General features: G+C 50.1%; 2 protein-coding genes and 1 pseudogene across 6 annotated transcripts in view; 1 reads left to right on the forward strand and 2 right to left on the reverse strand.

Annotated features, from left to right (window-relative positions):
- Positions 1-56, forward strand: part of PAK6 (p21 (RAC1) activated kinase 6) — a 42,520-nt gene extending 42,464 nt beyond the window's left edge. Inside the window, exon 9 of the mRNA XM_069016645.1 lies at positions 14-56. Coding sequence (XP_068872746.1) covers positions 14-55 — 42 coding nt within the window. The 3' untranslated portion in view covers position 56. The remainder of the gene's footprint in view (positions 1-13) is intronic.
- A 4,283-nt stretch (positions 57-4,339) lies between these two features.
- The window catches only part of PLCB2 (phospholipase C beta 2), a 42,162-nt gene continuing 31,058 nt past the window's right edge, over positions 4,340-15,443 (reverse strand). For 4 of the 5 annotated variants that reach the window (XM_069016634.1, XM_069016632.1, XM_069016633.1 and 1 more), the window contains 14 exons: positions 15,153-15,307; positions 14,631-14,795; positions 13,564-13,663; positions 13,192-13,296; positions 12,169-12,254; positions 11,985-12,081; positions 11,762-11,815; positions 11,053-11,263; positions 10,683-10,854; positions 9,590-9,666; positions 7,864-7,959; positions 7,520-7,577; positions 4,841-4,927; positions 4,340-4,619 (listed from right to left, as the gene is read on the reverse strand). In XM_069016634.1, coding sequence (XP_068872735.1) covers positions 4,347-4,619; positions 4,841-4,927; positions 7,520-7,577; positions 7,864-7,959; positions 9,590-9,666; positions 10,683-10,854; positions 11,053-11,263; positions 11,762-11,815; positions 11,985-12,081; positions 12,169-12,254; positions 13,192-13,296; positions 13,564-13,663; positions 14,631-14,795; positions 15,153-15,307 — 1,736 coding nt within the window. In that variant the 3' untranslated portion in view covers positions 4,340-4,346. The remainder of the gene's footprint in view (positions 4,620-4,840; positions 4,928-7,519; positions 7,578-7,863; positions 7,960-9,589; positions 9,667-10,682; positions 10,855-11,052; positions 11,264-11,761; positions 11,816-11,984; positions 12,082-12,168; positions 12,255-13,191; positions 13,297-13,563; positions 13,664-14,630; positions 14,796-15,152; positions 15,308-15,443) is intronic. The other variant, XM_069016636.1, reaches the window with a different exon arrangement.
- On the reverse strand, positions 4,935-7,257 carry LOC138111232 (uncharacterized; annotated as a pseudogene).

Consider the following 15,443-nt stretch of genomic DNA (forward strand, 5'->3'; position numbering starts at 1 on the left):
TCTCTCTTTGCAGTTCATGCACGGCACAGCACCAATTAACTGCTCCATTACTTAGATGAGTGTGGAATCAAACCTAAATCCTAAGATAAACCTAGATTAGCTGAAAGATTGAAGTTCCGTCTCCAGGGCCGACAGCTCCTTCCCCAGGAACCAGGCAGCCAGGCAGGAGAATGCGGACACAGAGCAGGCTTGGAATTTGCATTGCAGTAGTGTTCAGGTTGGGATTTTGTGTATGCTAAGTGAGATCTGACTGTACAACAAGGTGTAGCCTCTTCTCTGACGAGCTCAGAGCCTACTCCGTGGGGTAATTTTGCTCAGAGATGCTGTTTTCTCTGAGTATCTTTCCTTTTCTACAAGGGTGGAGTCGTGTCTCAGGGTTTGCTGCTGTTCTGTGTCATGTTTCCCCTGAATCCTTCCCTTTTATTTTCCTTCCTGTCAGCTTTGCTGGTATGGAGCCTTTTCCTTGCTGCCATAGCCCTTGCAATCAGCATCCAGGAGGCCTTTGAAGATGGCACATGGTATTTTTATGAACAATTTGCTGAATCAAAGGGGGAGTCTGCCAGTGCTGTCATGTTCCAATTGCACTGGTTTATCTGTAACGGTGCCTGTCTTCCTCCAGTGGGCTTCTGATGCTGGATGCAGCAGCTTATTATCCCATTTATTTTGGAACAGGACAAATCTTTGTCCAGAGGCCCCTGTTTTTTAACCCGTGGCAACAGAAGGACCCTGGTTCAAATGAGGTTCCTGAATCATTGCATTTGATGAGACAAACCCCACCCTTCCCCTGCAAACTGGGGAGAGCTTCTGGCTGTGCCCTGGGTCTGGGGGATAAATGGGGATAACAAGCAGTAATCTTGGAAGATCTTGACATGTGGGATACATGTGGGTCAGGGAGAGTGTCTCTAAAATGGAATAGTTAATGTGCAGCAATTCCTTCTCTGAGTGCATTAGGCACATAAGCACTCTGTTACAGAGGTAGAAAGGATTTGGGGTCATTCTGGTACAGTGTCTCCTGTTTGTGTCCCTTGCTGGGGCTGGAGTCCTCCTCTGCTTCAGGCATCCCCCATCCCCATTATCTAATTTTTAATTATATAGTACAAAGGTTGGCCTCACTTAAATATTTTGGGCTATGGGAGTAGCTATATTGAGAGCTAGAGTATGCCACTTAAAAGATGAAAATGTGTAAAGGATCAGAGATTGTACCTAAATCTGCTGCTGTTCAGTGTCTGACCAGATGTTATTGTCTCAATTGCCATTGGAGTTCTGTGTGTAACTCAGGTGAGAGGCTGTCTGAGCCCAGTACCACATCGCCCTGTGCTCGGCAGGTAAGGGAAAACACAGGCAGGGCTGCAGAGGATGGAACCTTCAAGGATCTCTGAGTCCTGTGGGAAGGAATAGTCCTGGACAATCAGATGGCCCCTCTCCTCTGGAGTCCGTGAGTAACCAAACCCTGGTGTGACTGAGTTTTGCTACTGGAGGGATGGTGGAGTTCAAGGTGTGCTCGGGAACCTTTGCAGTAACATTTGGTTTAATGCCTTTATTTAGTTTTGTCTATTTCCCATCTTGCAGGACTTTCCCCCATTTTGTGCAGACAGGGAGGTGTCAGAGGCACCACAGCCACGTGTGGGCTCAGAGGCACAGAGGGGCTTCACCCTGGGGAGAAAGTGGGTGATGCAGAGTGTGGTCTGTGCTTCATGGGAGCCCTTGCTTTGCTTATAGTGGTGCTTCCATCATGTGCACTCTGAAAAGTACATTGAGAAGGTGTTTTTTAGCCCCAGGTGAAATCTGTGTAAACTATTGCACCTCTTTTTCATGAAATTTGGCATCAATCCCCTGTTCTAGTGTTGGGTTCCATAACAGAAGGGTTGCAGAGCAGAAACTGTTGGGGTTGTAAGGGCACAGGTTGTTGTGGTGGGTTTCCTTACTCAGGTTTCAAACATCAGAGGACATTATGCCACAACCCCCAAGTGCTGAAGTTCTGCTTCTTAGCCCTGTGTCATAGTCCAGCTGAGCTCTGGTTGATTTGGAAATGCCCACGCCTCAAGGAGCCCCCTGCAGAGCATTTTGCTCTGGTGCTGTGTCAGCCCTTGCTTTGGCTTCTGGATTTGTGCTGTTCAGAGCTCTCGGGACACTGATGCTCTGCTTGGGGCAAGGGCAGAGGGGCTCAGCTTGAGAAGGGCAGAGCAAGGGGTTCTGCTGGCTCTCAGATGGCTCCCAGGGGAGTGGTTGCTGCAAGGCAGGAATTAGAGTCTGGCTCTAGGCTGGAAAGTGAAGCTGTTTGGGAATGGTGGCAGGCTGGAGGGAAGGAGACTGTAGTGGGTGTTATCCAGTGTCACAGCTTGTGCCCGTGCTGTTGGTAGGAGCAGCCTGTGAGAATGAACCTGGCCAACCTGACTTGGAGTGTTTTTCTGTTGTGTGCCATGTGGAGGGACAGAGTGTGTCCTGCCTGTCACTGCCACTGTCCCTGTGCAACATGATCTTCTTTAGGTTGTGGCACTGGGGGAAGGAAAACTCCTGAGAACCCCGGCCCTGCTGTTGTGTCCTGGCTTTCCACGTGTGTCTCTCTGACTCAAGTGTATTCTGAGATTCATTTCCAGAGAGGGTTTGAGGGAAAAACCCAACCCCTGGAGCTTCAGCAGCGTGTGGAGAGGGGCCACCCTGTGCCCACCTTCTGGTCTGGCACTGGTGTCTGGGTTCCCTCCAGGGAGAGATGGGACATATTTTCCTTTAAAATAATCTCTAAAAAGCTCCTCTGGAGGGGTTTGAGTGGCCAAAGCTGGTGACACACTGGTGTAGGATGCAGGGCTCAGTGCCTCTGTACTCTGGTATGGAACTGCCAGCTTTGCCTCTGGATTTAAGGTAGAATCTCCAACTGCTCCCTGGCTGCAGTTGGACCTTGCTGGGATGTTTGTCCTCTGGTGAGGAAGGGCCTCAGACACCACAGAGAGATAGAGACAAGTGCACAGACAAGCACAAAGGGGTGTGGACTCACAGACAGTCACACACACAGGGACAGACACCCAGGGCCCTGGACACAGAGAACAGAGATACAGAGCCACACCCACACAGGGACACACACGTGCACTCAGCCACACAGACCCACAGGCACTGTGACAGAGATAGGGACAGAGAGATGCAGAGAAACAGGGACATGGACAGACACATGAACAGAAAGGGAAACATGGACAGACACGTGGACATGCACACCTGGATACAGAGACACAGACATGCAGACACACACACATGGACACATAGAGATGCATGGATACCAAGACAGACATGAACACACACTCAGGCACAGAGAAATACACATGGACACAACACAGCTGGATCGATGGACACAGACACAATCCCACACTGAGACACGGATGAAGACACACACACATGTGGACATACAGACACAGATGGGCAGACAGACACAAAAACATGGACACACAGACATACCTGGACATATGAACACAGGGGCACAAATGGACTGAGGGACACACAGGGACATGGATACACCTGGACACAGCCATTGAGACACACTCACACCTGCAGTGTCACAGCCATGGGCAAACACACAGACACACACACTAACTGCAGCTAAGTAACAAGTGACCCAGTTGTTTAAGAAGAGCAATTAAAATTTTTTTTTTAGAAAATAAATAGCTCAGAAATGTACAATCCACAATTCCAGTACGCTGGTGACACCACAGGGGCGATGTACACTCTTGTTGGGTGTTCAGACTAGGCTTGGAACATGCTGTCTCATACCTGCTTGAGCTGGAGTTTGGTTTGTTTTATAGCAGCATTTGGAATTGTTTATTAATGCAGCTTCAGGTGTAACTGTTATCCTGTAGCACACACAGCCCGGTGTGGGTTGCTATGATTGAGCCCACTTTCTGCCCCCATCCCCCCCTGTGGTGTCCCTTTGTAGAACTGTTTAAGGGGTTTTGTTTGGTTTGTTTATTGCTGTTTCAATGAACCGTGTGGAAGGTGTTAGGAGGAGCTGGACTGATGTGAAGGGATGCATGTGAGGAATGATGAGGGAACTGCCTCTAAAAACTGGTCTGAATGCAAAGTAAATATTCCTGTAGCTGCTGCTGTGATGCCAACAGCGCGCTGGTCTGCAGGTACAGGCCCTTTCCCACTGCTGAAATACCTCAGAGCCCAGGCTGGGGAAGACAGAGAAGGGAGTACTCTGAAGGGTGAGCTCTCCAGACTACTTCCAGATATCCTGGATAATGTAATACGCTCCTGAAGGATTGCAGGAGCTCCCCAGAATGGAAAGGGAGAGTAGTAGTTTGTGAAGCTGGTTGTTACTTCACCATATACCTTCTTGCAATGAACAGTAAGGAAAGGACTCAGAATATGCTCTCTTCTATCTCTACATCCATTCCAGCTCCCAAGGGCTCAGTCATTGCCAATGTAAGCCTGGACACCTCTGCCACTGGGATGTTTGCTTCCAGTTGGTCTGTAGAGCCTTGTTCTCCTTCAGGAATGCTCTGACCTGCTCTCCTCTCAGTCTGTGACTCTCCAGGAAAGCTGGCTTTGGTGTAGTTCTTCACCATCTCCTGAACCTCCATGTTCAGAGCTCTCAACTTCTCCTCATATTCCACCTGTACCTGCTGCTGGAGCTGCAAATGGAGAATCATGTCATTCCCCCACACTGGAGCCAAGCAGAGAGACCAGGAGCTCTGGGATGAGCTGTTGGTGCTTCTGGGGTCTGTGTGGGCCCCTTATCCACTTTCTCACCCTCTGGGAGTGGGTGGGCTGAGGGTGGAAATAAAGATTGATTCTCTGGGGGTTTGGACTTGTTGTGCCAAGGAACAGCCCTGACCCTAAACCTTGTCCTTACCTGGCTTTCTCTCTCCTTGATGGACTGGAGACTTGCTGCCTGCTTCTCCTCCAGTTTCTGCTGGAACCTGCCAGTCTTCTCTGTCACCTTCAAAAAGAATAAATTAACCCCCCTCAGGTTCCAGTTTTATAAGCAAGGGCTTAGGACAGCCTGAGCTCAGCCCAGCAGGGCAGGCCTGGAGCAGCAGCCACACCCCAGCCTGGATTCAGAGACACCATGACAGCCTGGCAGGTGAGCGCACACAGACATGTGGGACATAGGGATGTGGACACAGACATACAGGGACACACACAGATGTACACAGATAGGCAGATGTGCATAAGGACAGACACCTGGACACACACAGGCACAGGGATACATGCACTCACATAAAGCCACTTGGGTACAGGCATACATGGACACAGACCCAGACACCTGGCCACAGACACACATGGACAGACAGTCACAAGGACACTGATGGAGATGGACACAGACACCCATGGGCACATGCTCACACAAGGACACAGACATAGACATAGACATGCACACAAACATGGACCCACACCTGGCCACAGACACCTGGACATGGACACACCAATCTGGATGGACACGCAGAGACAGACACACACACAACTGGATACAAACACTGAGAAACACAGATGCTCACACCTGGACACACACCCCTGGAGCCAGACACACACACCCCTGATACACAGACAAATGAATAGAGAGGGACACAGACACAGGACATGGACACATGGATACAGACACACATATGAACACAAGCAGACACATAGGCATGGACCCAGGCAGACATGGACACACACACAGACATACAAATGATGGCAGACACATGGACAAACACTGACACAAATGGACACACTGACACAAGGACAAACACAGAGATGGACACAGAAACACACACAGACACAGGACACAGACACATAGACCCACACTGATGCACATGGACACACATGAACACAGGCAGACACGTGGACAGACACAGAAACACAGGAACATGCTCACAGACACACCTGGACATGGATGCACACAGTGCCACAGGCAGACACAGATACACATGGACACAGACACATAGAGGCAGACACATGGATGCACACATGGATGTACACGCACACACACATGCCTAGGCAGAGGCGCAGGGACATGCAGGCAGCTGGATACAGCCATATGGACACACACACATGCACACACCTGGACATGGGGACACAGGCAGAGACACATGGTCACAGACATGGACAGACAGACAGACACACATGGACACATGGAAGTGCTTGGACACAAAGACACATGAACATAGACTAGGGCACAGGCACACAGACTCCCACAAGAAAATGGATATAGATGCACACAGAGCTGGACACACACTCACAGAAGGACATGGATAGAGAGGGACACAGGCACCTGGACATGGACAGACACAGACATGGGGACACACACAAGGACACAGCTAGAGATGGACAGGGACAGACACAGAGGGACACAGTCACAAGGCCACTGATGGAGATGGATACAGACACCTGGACACAAACACGCATGGCCAGTCACAGATGGTCACAGACACCTGGACACACCCACCCATGGACAGATACAGACAGATAGACACCCAGACATGGAGACACACACAGGAACACACACACACCCCCCAGCACAGGCACACAAAGACACTCCTGATCACAAGGACAGACAAACACAGACACAAAGGCTCACAAAGACACGGGGACACACACACAGACACATGCATACACAGAAACAGACACCTGCATGGACATAGGAACAGAACGACATGTAGACACACAGACATGCAGGGACACAGACAGACACCCCCACACATGGACACATGGACAGATGCACATAACAACAGACACCTGGTCACAGGGACACACACACAGATACAGACATAGATGGACAACATACATGGATAGACACACACAAGGACACAGACTCCTGGACATAGAGACACATGGACGGACACACAGATACAGACATGCACGCACACTCAGATGCATGGATGCACACAGACACAAAGTATCTCTGACACAGGGATACATGGAGACACAAACACATGGACACAGACACATGGACAGGCACAGATGGACTCACACAAGGACACACACAGACATACATGGACACAGGGACAAATGCATAGACACACAGAGACATGCATGGACACAAAGACAAGTGGACATAGATGGGCATGCAGACACACACGGACATACAGACACAGGGACACAGGCAAATGAACACACAGACAAAAAGGGACAGGTACACATGGACACAGGTGGACACAGACACAAACATGGACACATATGAACATAGAAACATACAAAGACAAACAGGGACACACAGACACATGGATTCAACACAGAGGCATGGACAGACACACCCACACACAGAGATATGGAGAAATAGCCCCACATGGCCACTCAGACACACACAGACATGGACGGACATATGGACTCACATGCCAACACTCACTGACAGACACAGACTCAGCATTGTCTGGCACCGGGTCTCCAAAGGGCAGAGCTGGAGTCCTTGAGGTGTCCCTCCTCCTGCCAGGCTTTCCCGTTGTTCCCAAGCCATGGGTTACAAATGCCCCAGACACACTGACCAAGCTCTCCCTGACACCCCCTTGCAGAACCCAGAGCTGCTGGAGCAGCCTGACCCCCCAGAACTCACCCGTTTGACTGTCTGCACCACTTCCTGAATGTGGGAGTTGTTAATTTCTTTCTTCAACCTTTAAAGGAAAGTATAAAACCCTGTAAAATCCAGCTGTTCTTCCATAAAACCGATCTGTCAGTACTGATCAGTGCCATACTGATCAACATGCATGTTACATGCCCACGCTGTCCTACCACAGGGAGAAGCTGCTATAATTTAGGCAGGACAAATAAAGCACCACTCAAATTTGGCTGAGCCATAAGGCAAATAACTGGATGCAAAATTCTACTTTTTCAGCTTCCAAGTCAGCAGGAGACCCTGCATCCTGCACAGACAGAGCCCAGGAACATCCACTCCCGCACCTCTCCTGAGCAGCCTTGTCACTGGTACTCCTCAGCATGGCCTGGACCCGCTCCATTCTCTTTGCCTCCATCCGCTTCTTAATGTCTTTAATGTTGCTGTGGAGAGAAGAGATACAGGCCTGGTTACCAGCCCCAGCCAGCAGAGCCATCCTCCATCCACAGCTCTCTGGAGCACTCCGCTGCCCAGAAACACCAAGTGTACGAGACTGTGCAGCAGGAGGCCTGGAGTCTTAAGGATACTTTAAGTCAGGACATGTCCTGCCCCAGCAGTGGAGGCAGCACATGCTAAAAGCAAGTGTGAGAAAGAACAAGTGTACAGGAAATTGTCCCTCCTCCACCTTCCCAGTTTCCAGTCTATCCTTCAGTATCTGTGCATGTATCATGTTCCATGATGTCACTCATACTTTGGAGTTTACCTCTACTTTTGGATTTCACAGCTCCTTGCCCTGAGAGGAACAGTACTTAATTTATACACAATGTGACAGAGGCACCTGAGACATTCACTGTGTGCCCCACCCTTCTTTCCTATGAGAAACAGTGAGCAATCACTTCCCTCTTCTCTTCCAGACCATTCATGATTTACACATTCCTGTCACATTCCCTCAAACATCTGTTCTCCTAGCTGTCCCATTTAATTCCTTTTTGTGCACAAATTCCTCCTCAGTGCTGGCTGTTCTTCTTGCTCTTTCAAAGACTTTTTTGTTTGAGATGGCACACTGAAAAGGGGACAGCTCTATACAGACAGATCCAGTGGCACAAGGCTGACTCAATCTTTTTTTTTTTCCCCCCCTCTACAATTCCCAAAATCCTGTTTGCCACTTTGGCCACTGCACACCTGGGAATGAAGAGCATCCACAACAGCTGAAGATCTCTTACCTGAGTGCCAACACCAGTGCACAGCTGGGCTATGGCCAGGGTTTTCAATTCAGATTATATTTATTCTTGCTGAACTGAACTGCCATTTTGTTGCCTGTTGCTCCAGATCTTGAAAACCTTCTGGAGCTTCTCCCAGCCAGCTGCAGATGTGACTGTACTAATGACATCCTACTGTCAGCAAACCCTTACCTGGCTAATCACCTGCTTCCTTCGACTTGCCGGAATATACTGAATAGCTGAGAAAAGAGACTCTAGCTTGGGACAGGACACAAAAAGAGGGAGTTTTATCTGAATTCACAACTAATACTGAGAGAGGATTTAATGGGAAGGAGGAATGAGTAAGGATTTTAGCTTCAGGACAAAACTCCTGCAAGAACAAATGGATACATGTCTGGCTAGAAATTGTCAATTGATTCTGTCAGTTTGTTTAAACACTGGAGCCCAAATGCTCAATTCACTTAGAGGATGGAGCGGATCAGTCCCTGGAAGGGATTAATGTGAGGTCCTGACTGCAAGAGATAGAGGTGGCAGCCAGGGACCAGCAGTGCTATTTCCTATCCTTCCCCATCAGTGGCTCCAGGCTGCTCACTGCAGATGGAACACTGTATCCTGCTTGGCATCTCGTGGCACAAACGCTGTTCTGGGGAATCACAAGAAGCATCTTCCCCCCATACCACTGTGTGAGATCCCATGTTACATCCCCCTGCTTCCATTTCTTGCCAAAGGGGAAAAAAGGCTTCTCTTCTCCCACCCTCACTCCCTGGCTGCAGAGCAGAGCTTTGAGATCCAGCAGGAAGTGCTGGCCTGGAGCAGAACTGGGCATTATTTGTGATTCCACTGCCATGTTTACCTTTCCGACGTGTCCCTCAGCACCCGCAGCTCAGCTGCCTGCTTCTCCTTAGCCAGCTCCAGGATCCTGGCAACTTGCTGTTCAAGGGATGGACACAAGACCAAAAGGGAACAAAACCAGGATGAGACACTGCCCCCCATCTGTATCCAGTTGCACCCAAGTCAGCTGTACACCTCCCTGCATTGAATTCCAGGAGCCACAAATTCTGAATCCATGAGGCTCAGTGCAAACACTGGCACAGCAGTGAGCTCAGCTGTACACACAGGCCCCACTGTGCCAGTGGAGTGACACTTGTGAGACAGGAAGGTTTCATCCCTGGCTCCTCTCCCAGGTAAGAAGCCTGATTCCCAGGTGAGCCAGTGCCCAAGTGTTATTTTCCCTTCAGGGTTGCACAGAGTTTGCAAGGAGCTTGTGAAGCCTAAGGTGCACCAGGGAACCAAAGATTTAAGGTGTATCAGTGCAAATTCCTTCAGAAAACACTAATGGGAAAAGGCATCCCAAGCCTGGAATCACTCCTCCTTCATTGGAACAGATAGCATATGCTGAATTTACCACCACCACCTATGGCCTGCACTTTGTCCCCAGGTGCCACCATGGCTCCTGCTGGCCTCGGCTGAGCTCAACCTGCAGGACTCCCCTCACCTGGACTCTTTGGCTTCCACCAAGTCAAACAGCAGAAGATGCTCTGATGGTGCCACTGGTGAACCCTCAGCCCACCTCCACATCACCCCAGCTCTCAGGGTTCCTGGGCTCCCGGAGAGGTGGCACCTGGTGATGTGTGAAGCCACTAAACACCACATTAACTCTGTGCTAAGCCATCAGAAGAGCTGGAGCAGATGGAGCCTGATGTGCTCCAGGGCAATGCTGCTCTTTTTTTAGAAAACAGCAGAAAAAAAATGTTTCTGCAGGATTTTTAGGGCTTCTAACAAATAAAGTTTCATGTCTTCATTCTCAGTTACCTGGCATAGACGTGACAATGCGTGTGCCAGGTGTGTTCTGGGGCCACTTTCCCAAGCTCAGCTTAGTGAATAACTTGGGATTTCTTGGGCTGTCCCAGGATACATTTTCAGGTGACAGCCCTCGCAGCCCTCACCTCGGTGGCATGCTGCTCTTTTTTCCTTCGGATCCGATTGTGGTGCTCCTCCCCGAGGCAGATGAGGTCCATCTCCAGCCTCTCCCTCAGCTCCACAAGCCAGCAGTGATCGATGCTCTCTGCTGCTTTTACAGGATTTGCACTGGTACCAGCATCACTTGGGGTCACACTCCTGCAGAGGAGAATCAGGGCCCGTGCTGCTTCTCACCATGCCAGTATAATCCCAGCCTTCCCACCTGCCCTCAGTGGGAACAACCCCCCTGGGTTGCAGATACTTGCACTGCTCCATCTTCCTGCAGAGAAGGGGAGCCCATGTTTCCCTGGGGATCCTTGTTTTGGTTTGGGAAAGTGACCCCCGGGCTGTGGTTACCTCTTCTTCTGCGTTTTCCTTGTGCGTATCGTCCTTTTCTTGCCCCCAGGACAGGCCAGCTCTGAAAAGAGCGACGAGTATTTCTGCAGCAGCTCCTCCCTCTGTTTGCTTCCCTTCTGCTCCAGCTCCCTCAGCTCCTTCTCCTGCCTCTTCAGCAGCTTCAGGAAGCGCTTCTTCTGCTGCAGCTCAGCAAGGCTGATTGTCTCAGGCTCTGAAACACAAAATAAAAAGGCTAAGCAGGACCAGCTCCTTCCCAAGGCTTGGAGTGAGGAAACTGGAGCATACAGCTCCAACACATGCCCCTAATCACCACATCCACACCAGAGCCCCCTCTGCTCCACACCATGGGATGCCTCTCCCCCAGGTACATATTCTGTCCTGGGGAACACTTTCCTTTAGGAATAACGTCTAAAAAAGCAATGTACGTGACAGTTACTTGCCAACATATCCTGAGTGAAACAGGTTTCCCCTTGTGCCTTCAGTTCAGTTTTGAGGCACAATTAGGCCCCATGCTTGCAGGAATTGGCATCACACTGCATTCAGACATCCAGGAGGTGAACAACACATTGCACAGGAAGTGCAGGTGTGCTGAAGGAAACCTGTCCTTGAGCCCCAAGATTCCTAGGATTTGTCTTTAGTGCTGGCTACACCTTGGGAATGTAAGATGACAGGCAGGGCCTCAGCCCACGTGACCAGCACGAGGAGTTACCTGCCATCTGCATCACTTCTAACACAGCTTCATCCTTGGTGAATACTGCTGCTCCTGAAATCCCAAAAGAGGTTCCTGTTAATGTCCCATCTTGGATGTCCAGGTTGGAAATGGCCAGTGGAGAGCTCACCAGAACACAGGCCATGTGAAGAATGTTGGTGTCAGCACAGAAGAAATTAAGCTGCCAAGATGCCTGAATGCTTGAAAACTCTTGGAAACTTACCTGTGGACCCGTTAGAGGGAGGAATGCTGGGTTTCCCAGTGGAGCCTGCCACCCCGTTAGTCTCAGCAGATGAGAGGTTTGTCTGTGTGCCAGACCTCTAAAACAAAGAGGTAAATGAAAACTCTGTTACTTCAAGCTGAATCCATGCAAGGTGCTCTAGAGAACAGAACCTGGAAGAACTCACCTCCCCTGAGGCATCCTTGAGCTTCACCAAGCGCTTGTCCTGCAGATTGAAGAACTTGATAGGATTGGTGAGGGCGATAGTGAGATCTGGAAACAGAGAGGAGGGCTTGGCTTGGACAGCAAACTCATCAACTCATTTTCCCTGTCCGGCACAGGACACTGCGAAGAAGGAATAGTCTGTGTTCTCTGCTTGAAACCAGCCTCTCCCTGACAGCACAAGGGAGGGAGGAAGGGAACTTCCTTCACCTCAATCCCAGCCCAAGGCCATGGCTCACAACTTATATTCAGGGCAGTTCTGTGAGGTGCTTTTGGGAACTCTGCTCCCAGAATCCAGGGCCAGGGTAAGACCTTTCTCACCTGCACAGCTCCCTGCTCCAATTCCAGTCCAATGTTGTATAAACCTCATCTTTCCTATAAAAATGCGACAAACCCACTTTATCAGGATTTCCCCAGTGAATAAGGTTCATTTATATGAACATAGGGGAGGAGAGAACAAACATAAGAAGTATTCACAAGAGCTCCTGTGGCTGACGCTGTTGCACTCTGTGTGGGTTTGGTCATGACTGTTGATCCCTCCGATGAGGCTTCTGTCTCATCCAGCTCTGACCCTTCTCAAAGGAAGGTCCCCGAATCTCAGTACCAGCAAGAACCCTCCTTCTCTTCCAACAGGGAAGAACATCACTCCTAAAATCTCCCATTCTCCACAGCCCCCGAGAGATGTCACCTATTCCCTCAAGGAAACCTCTCCCTGCCTCTGAATGACAGTAGGGCTGAGCCATGCCACACTGGAGCCTGGTACACCTGCACTGCACCTCAGGTGGGAACCAGGCACAGCTGCACTGGGAGCCTCCATACTCTTCCCAAGGCTGCAAGGCTGTCACAGGATGCTGGCATGTGCTCAAGTCCCACCCTGACAAGGAATTGAGGGCACAGCAGGAAAGCACTTCCCAGGCTGGAAAAATGCTTCTGAATCAGAGTTTGGAGGAGGCCAGAAGCACCCCCTGCGCATTCCAGCGCTCCCTACCTGCCCAAGCATCCGGCACGTAGTCCTTGATCTCCAGGAACATAAAGAGGGCAGGCATGGTGAGCGGCATGTTGCTCTCGCTGCGCAGGCACACGTGGTGATAGCCTGGGGCAGAGAGGAGAGGGAGCTGAGCTGGCAGCATCCTGTCCCTCCCTGTCTCCCTGCTCCAGCAGCCCAAGGCCCTCTTTACAGGAGGGCATGGTGAGTATATCATGGGATAAAGCCAAGGCTATGACAAGATGGATTTGAAGGTTACACTGCCTCGGGCATGGAGATTAAGGAGCAAAGTATGCAGCTGTTTGTATCATCTTTATGGCTCCCACTGGACAGGTCTCAAGGGTACAAAAGCTGAAAGAATTTCCACTGATTTACCTGGGTGCATTGCGATGAGGGGAATGATACGCTGGCCAATGAACTTCCCTCCTTCTTCCCAAGCCACAATTTTGAGAGAAGCCAACTCAGGCATCATGATCTAAGGCAAAAGCAGAGTAAGGCACCAGTGTCCTCGCTTTTAACTCCTGAAAGCAGCATCCTCCTCCTCCTTCCAACCAAACAATTTCATCTCTTCAAGGATGGCACTGCCTATTTCTGCATCTTGTAATTTAAGGGCACAGTTTATCGTAGACAGCTGAATGCCCAGAAACTCCACCAAATGCAGGCTTCTCAGCCTGCCCCAGATCACAGGTTACCTAATGACAAAACCAGGGCAACAAACCCTCCACACCACTGCTTCCAGGAAGCAACTCACTGGAGAATGGAATGAACTGGGATGGATACTTTAGCAAACATGGTAACATTGCTATAAGCGTTTTTGACTTCCTCCTTTCCTGTTTTCTTCTGCCATAAAATGAACTCAAAATTATTCTGCCAGGAGTGAAGTCTCAGAGTCTTTCTGAAAGGAGGATATTTCAGCCAATTAGGCTGAAAATATCTGTAGCTTCATACTGTGCCTGACAGATTAATCGTGTAATGTGTACTTGACTTAACTTCCCTGGGCCCTGCAGCTGGATTGGGGATCACTGAATTCTTGGGGAGGGACAGGGCAGCTTTCCATGTTCTGGCACAACTGGAAACTGGTCCCATTACTGCTCCAGTTTGGCTGTTTCTCACTGACAGTTTAACCACAAACATTCAGTTCCTTTCTGGTGCTGGAAGTTTTCCAAACTGATCGGTCTGAAGAGGGCATCACAGAGGGGAGACTTTGGATGCCTTTTACTTCCAGAACCATTCCCAGCTACCCCTTGTCTGTTCTGGGAAATATTGATGGAGAGTTGTTTTGGATATTGTCGTTTGGATGTTACCCGAGTGTGTCCAAAGCCAGGCCTGATGTCTCCAGAGGGGGGGTCCCTTCTGCTGGCACGGACCTCTCCTGAGGCAGTGGTCATGGCCATAAGGAGCTTTAAGGATTCTCTGTCTAAATTACTACCAAATGTTCTCACCTTTTCAAAAACAAAAGCCTCCTCTTTCCACACAGGGTTAATGGAGTTGGCCGTGGAGGTCAGTTTGGTTCTGTGTTTGCGTTTGGCGTCCCTTGGCAGCCCAAGGAGCTCCACTTCCACGTAGGTCTTCACGCTGCGGTCTGAGAGGAACTGACCAGAGAGTACCTGTGAACAACACACACGGAGTTAGAAACTGCTGGGAAGAACAAAACAGAAGGACCCATGCATTCCTTCTCCCCAAAGTCACTCTCCCACCCCAAAACAGCTTTTCTGCTCCAGCTCTTCTTTTACCTCCACCCTTATTTCTTGCTTCAGCACTTCCTCCCTCCCCACCAGCACAGCCTTGGCTGCCTCTGCACAGCAGATGCTCATTTTCCATTTTCATGTGATTATGATTAATTTAAAATAGCGACAAGCCTGGAAGTTGCCACAGTAACGCCTTCCCCCAGGACTCCATGGGTTCATGGGGCACTGAGAGTCCCTCTGGGTGACACAGGACAGGGTCCTCCAGGCTGTACTTGCCGTGACACAAACAGTAGTGGCCACCAGCCCATCGATGTGGTCCACGGAGAAGGGATCAAACTGCTTGTCGGGTCGCCGCATGAACTCGTGCTTGAGCAGGTACCCACACTGCCCGTTGAACTCAAACAGGGCCATGTTCTGCTGCATGGGGACATCTGAGAGCAGAGCAACACAGTGAGACAGGGCTGGGAGGAACAGGCAGCCTGTCTGCTACGAGGGAGCTGAAAGCTGCCGGAAGCTTCCAGCCCCTGCCAGCCCACAGCTCACAAAGCCATCTTGAAAACTAATTAA

This window comes from Aphelocoma coerulescens, chromosome 5 (genome assembly GCF_041296385.1).
Source record: "Aphelocoma coerulescens isolate FSJ_1873_10779 chromosome 5, UR_Acoe_1.0, whole genome shotgun sequence".
Taxonomy (NCBI): domain Eukaryota; kingdom Metazoa; phylum Chordata; class Aves; order Passeriformes; family Corvidae; genus Aphelocoma; species Aphelocoma coerulescens.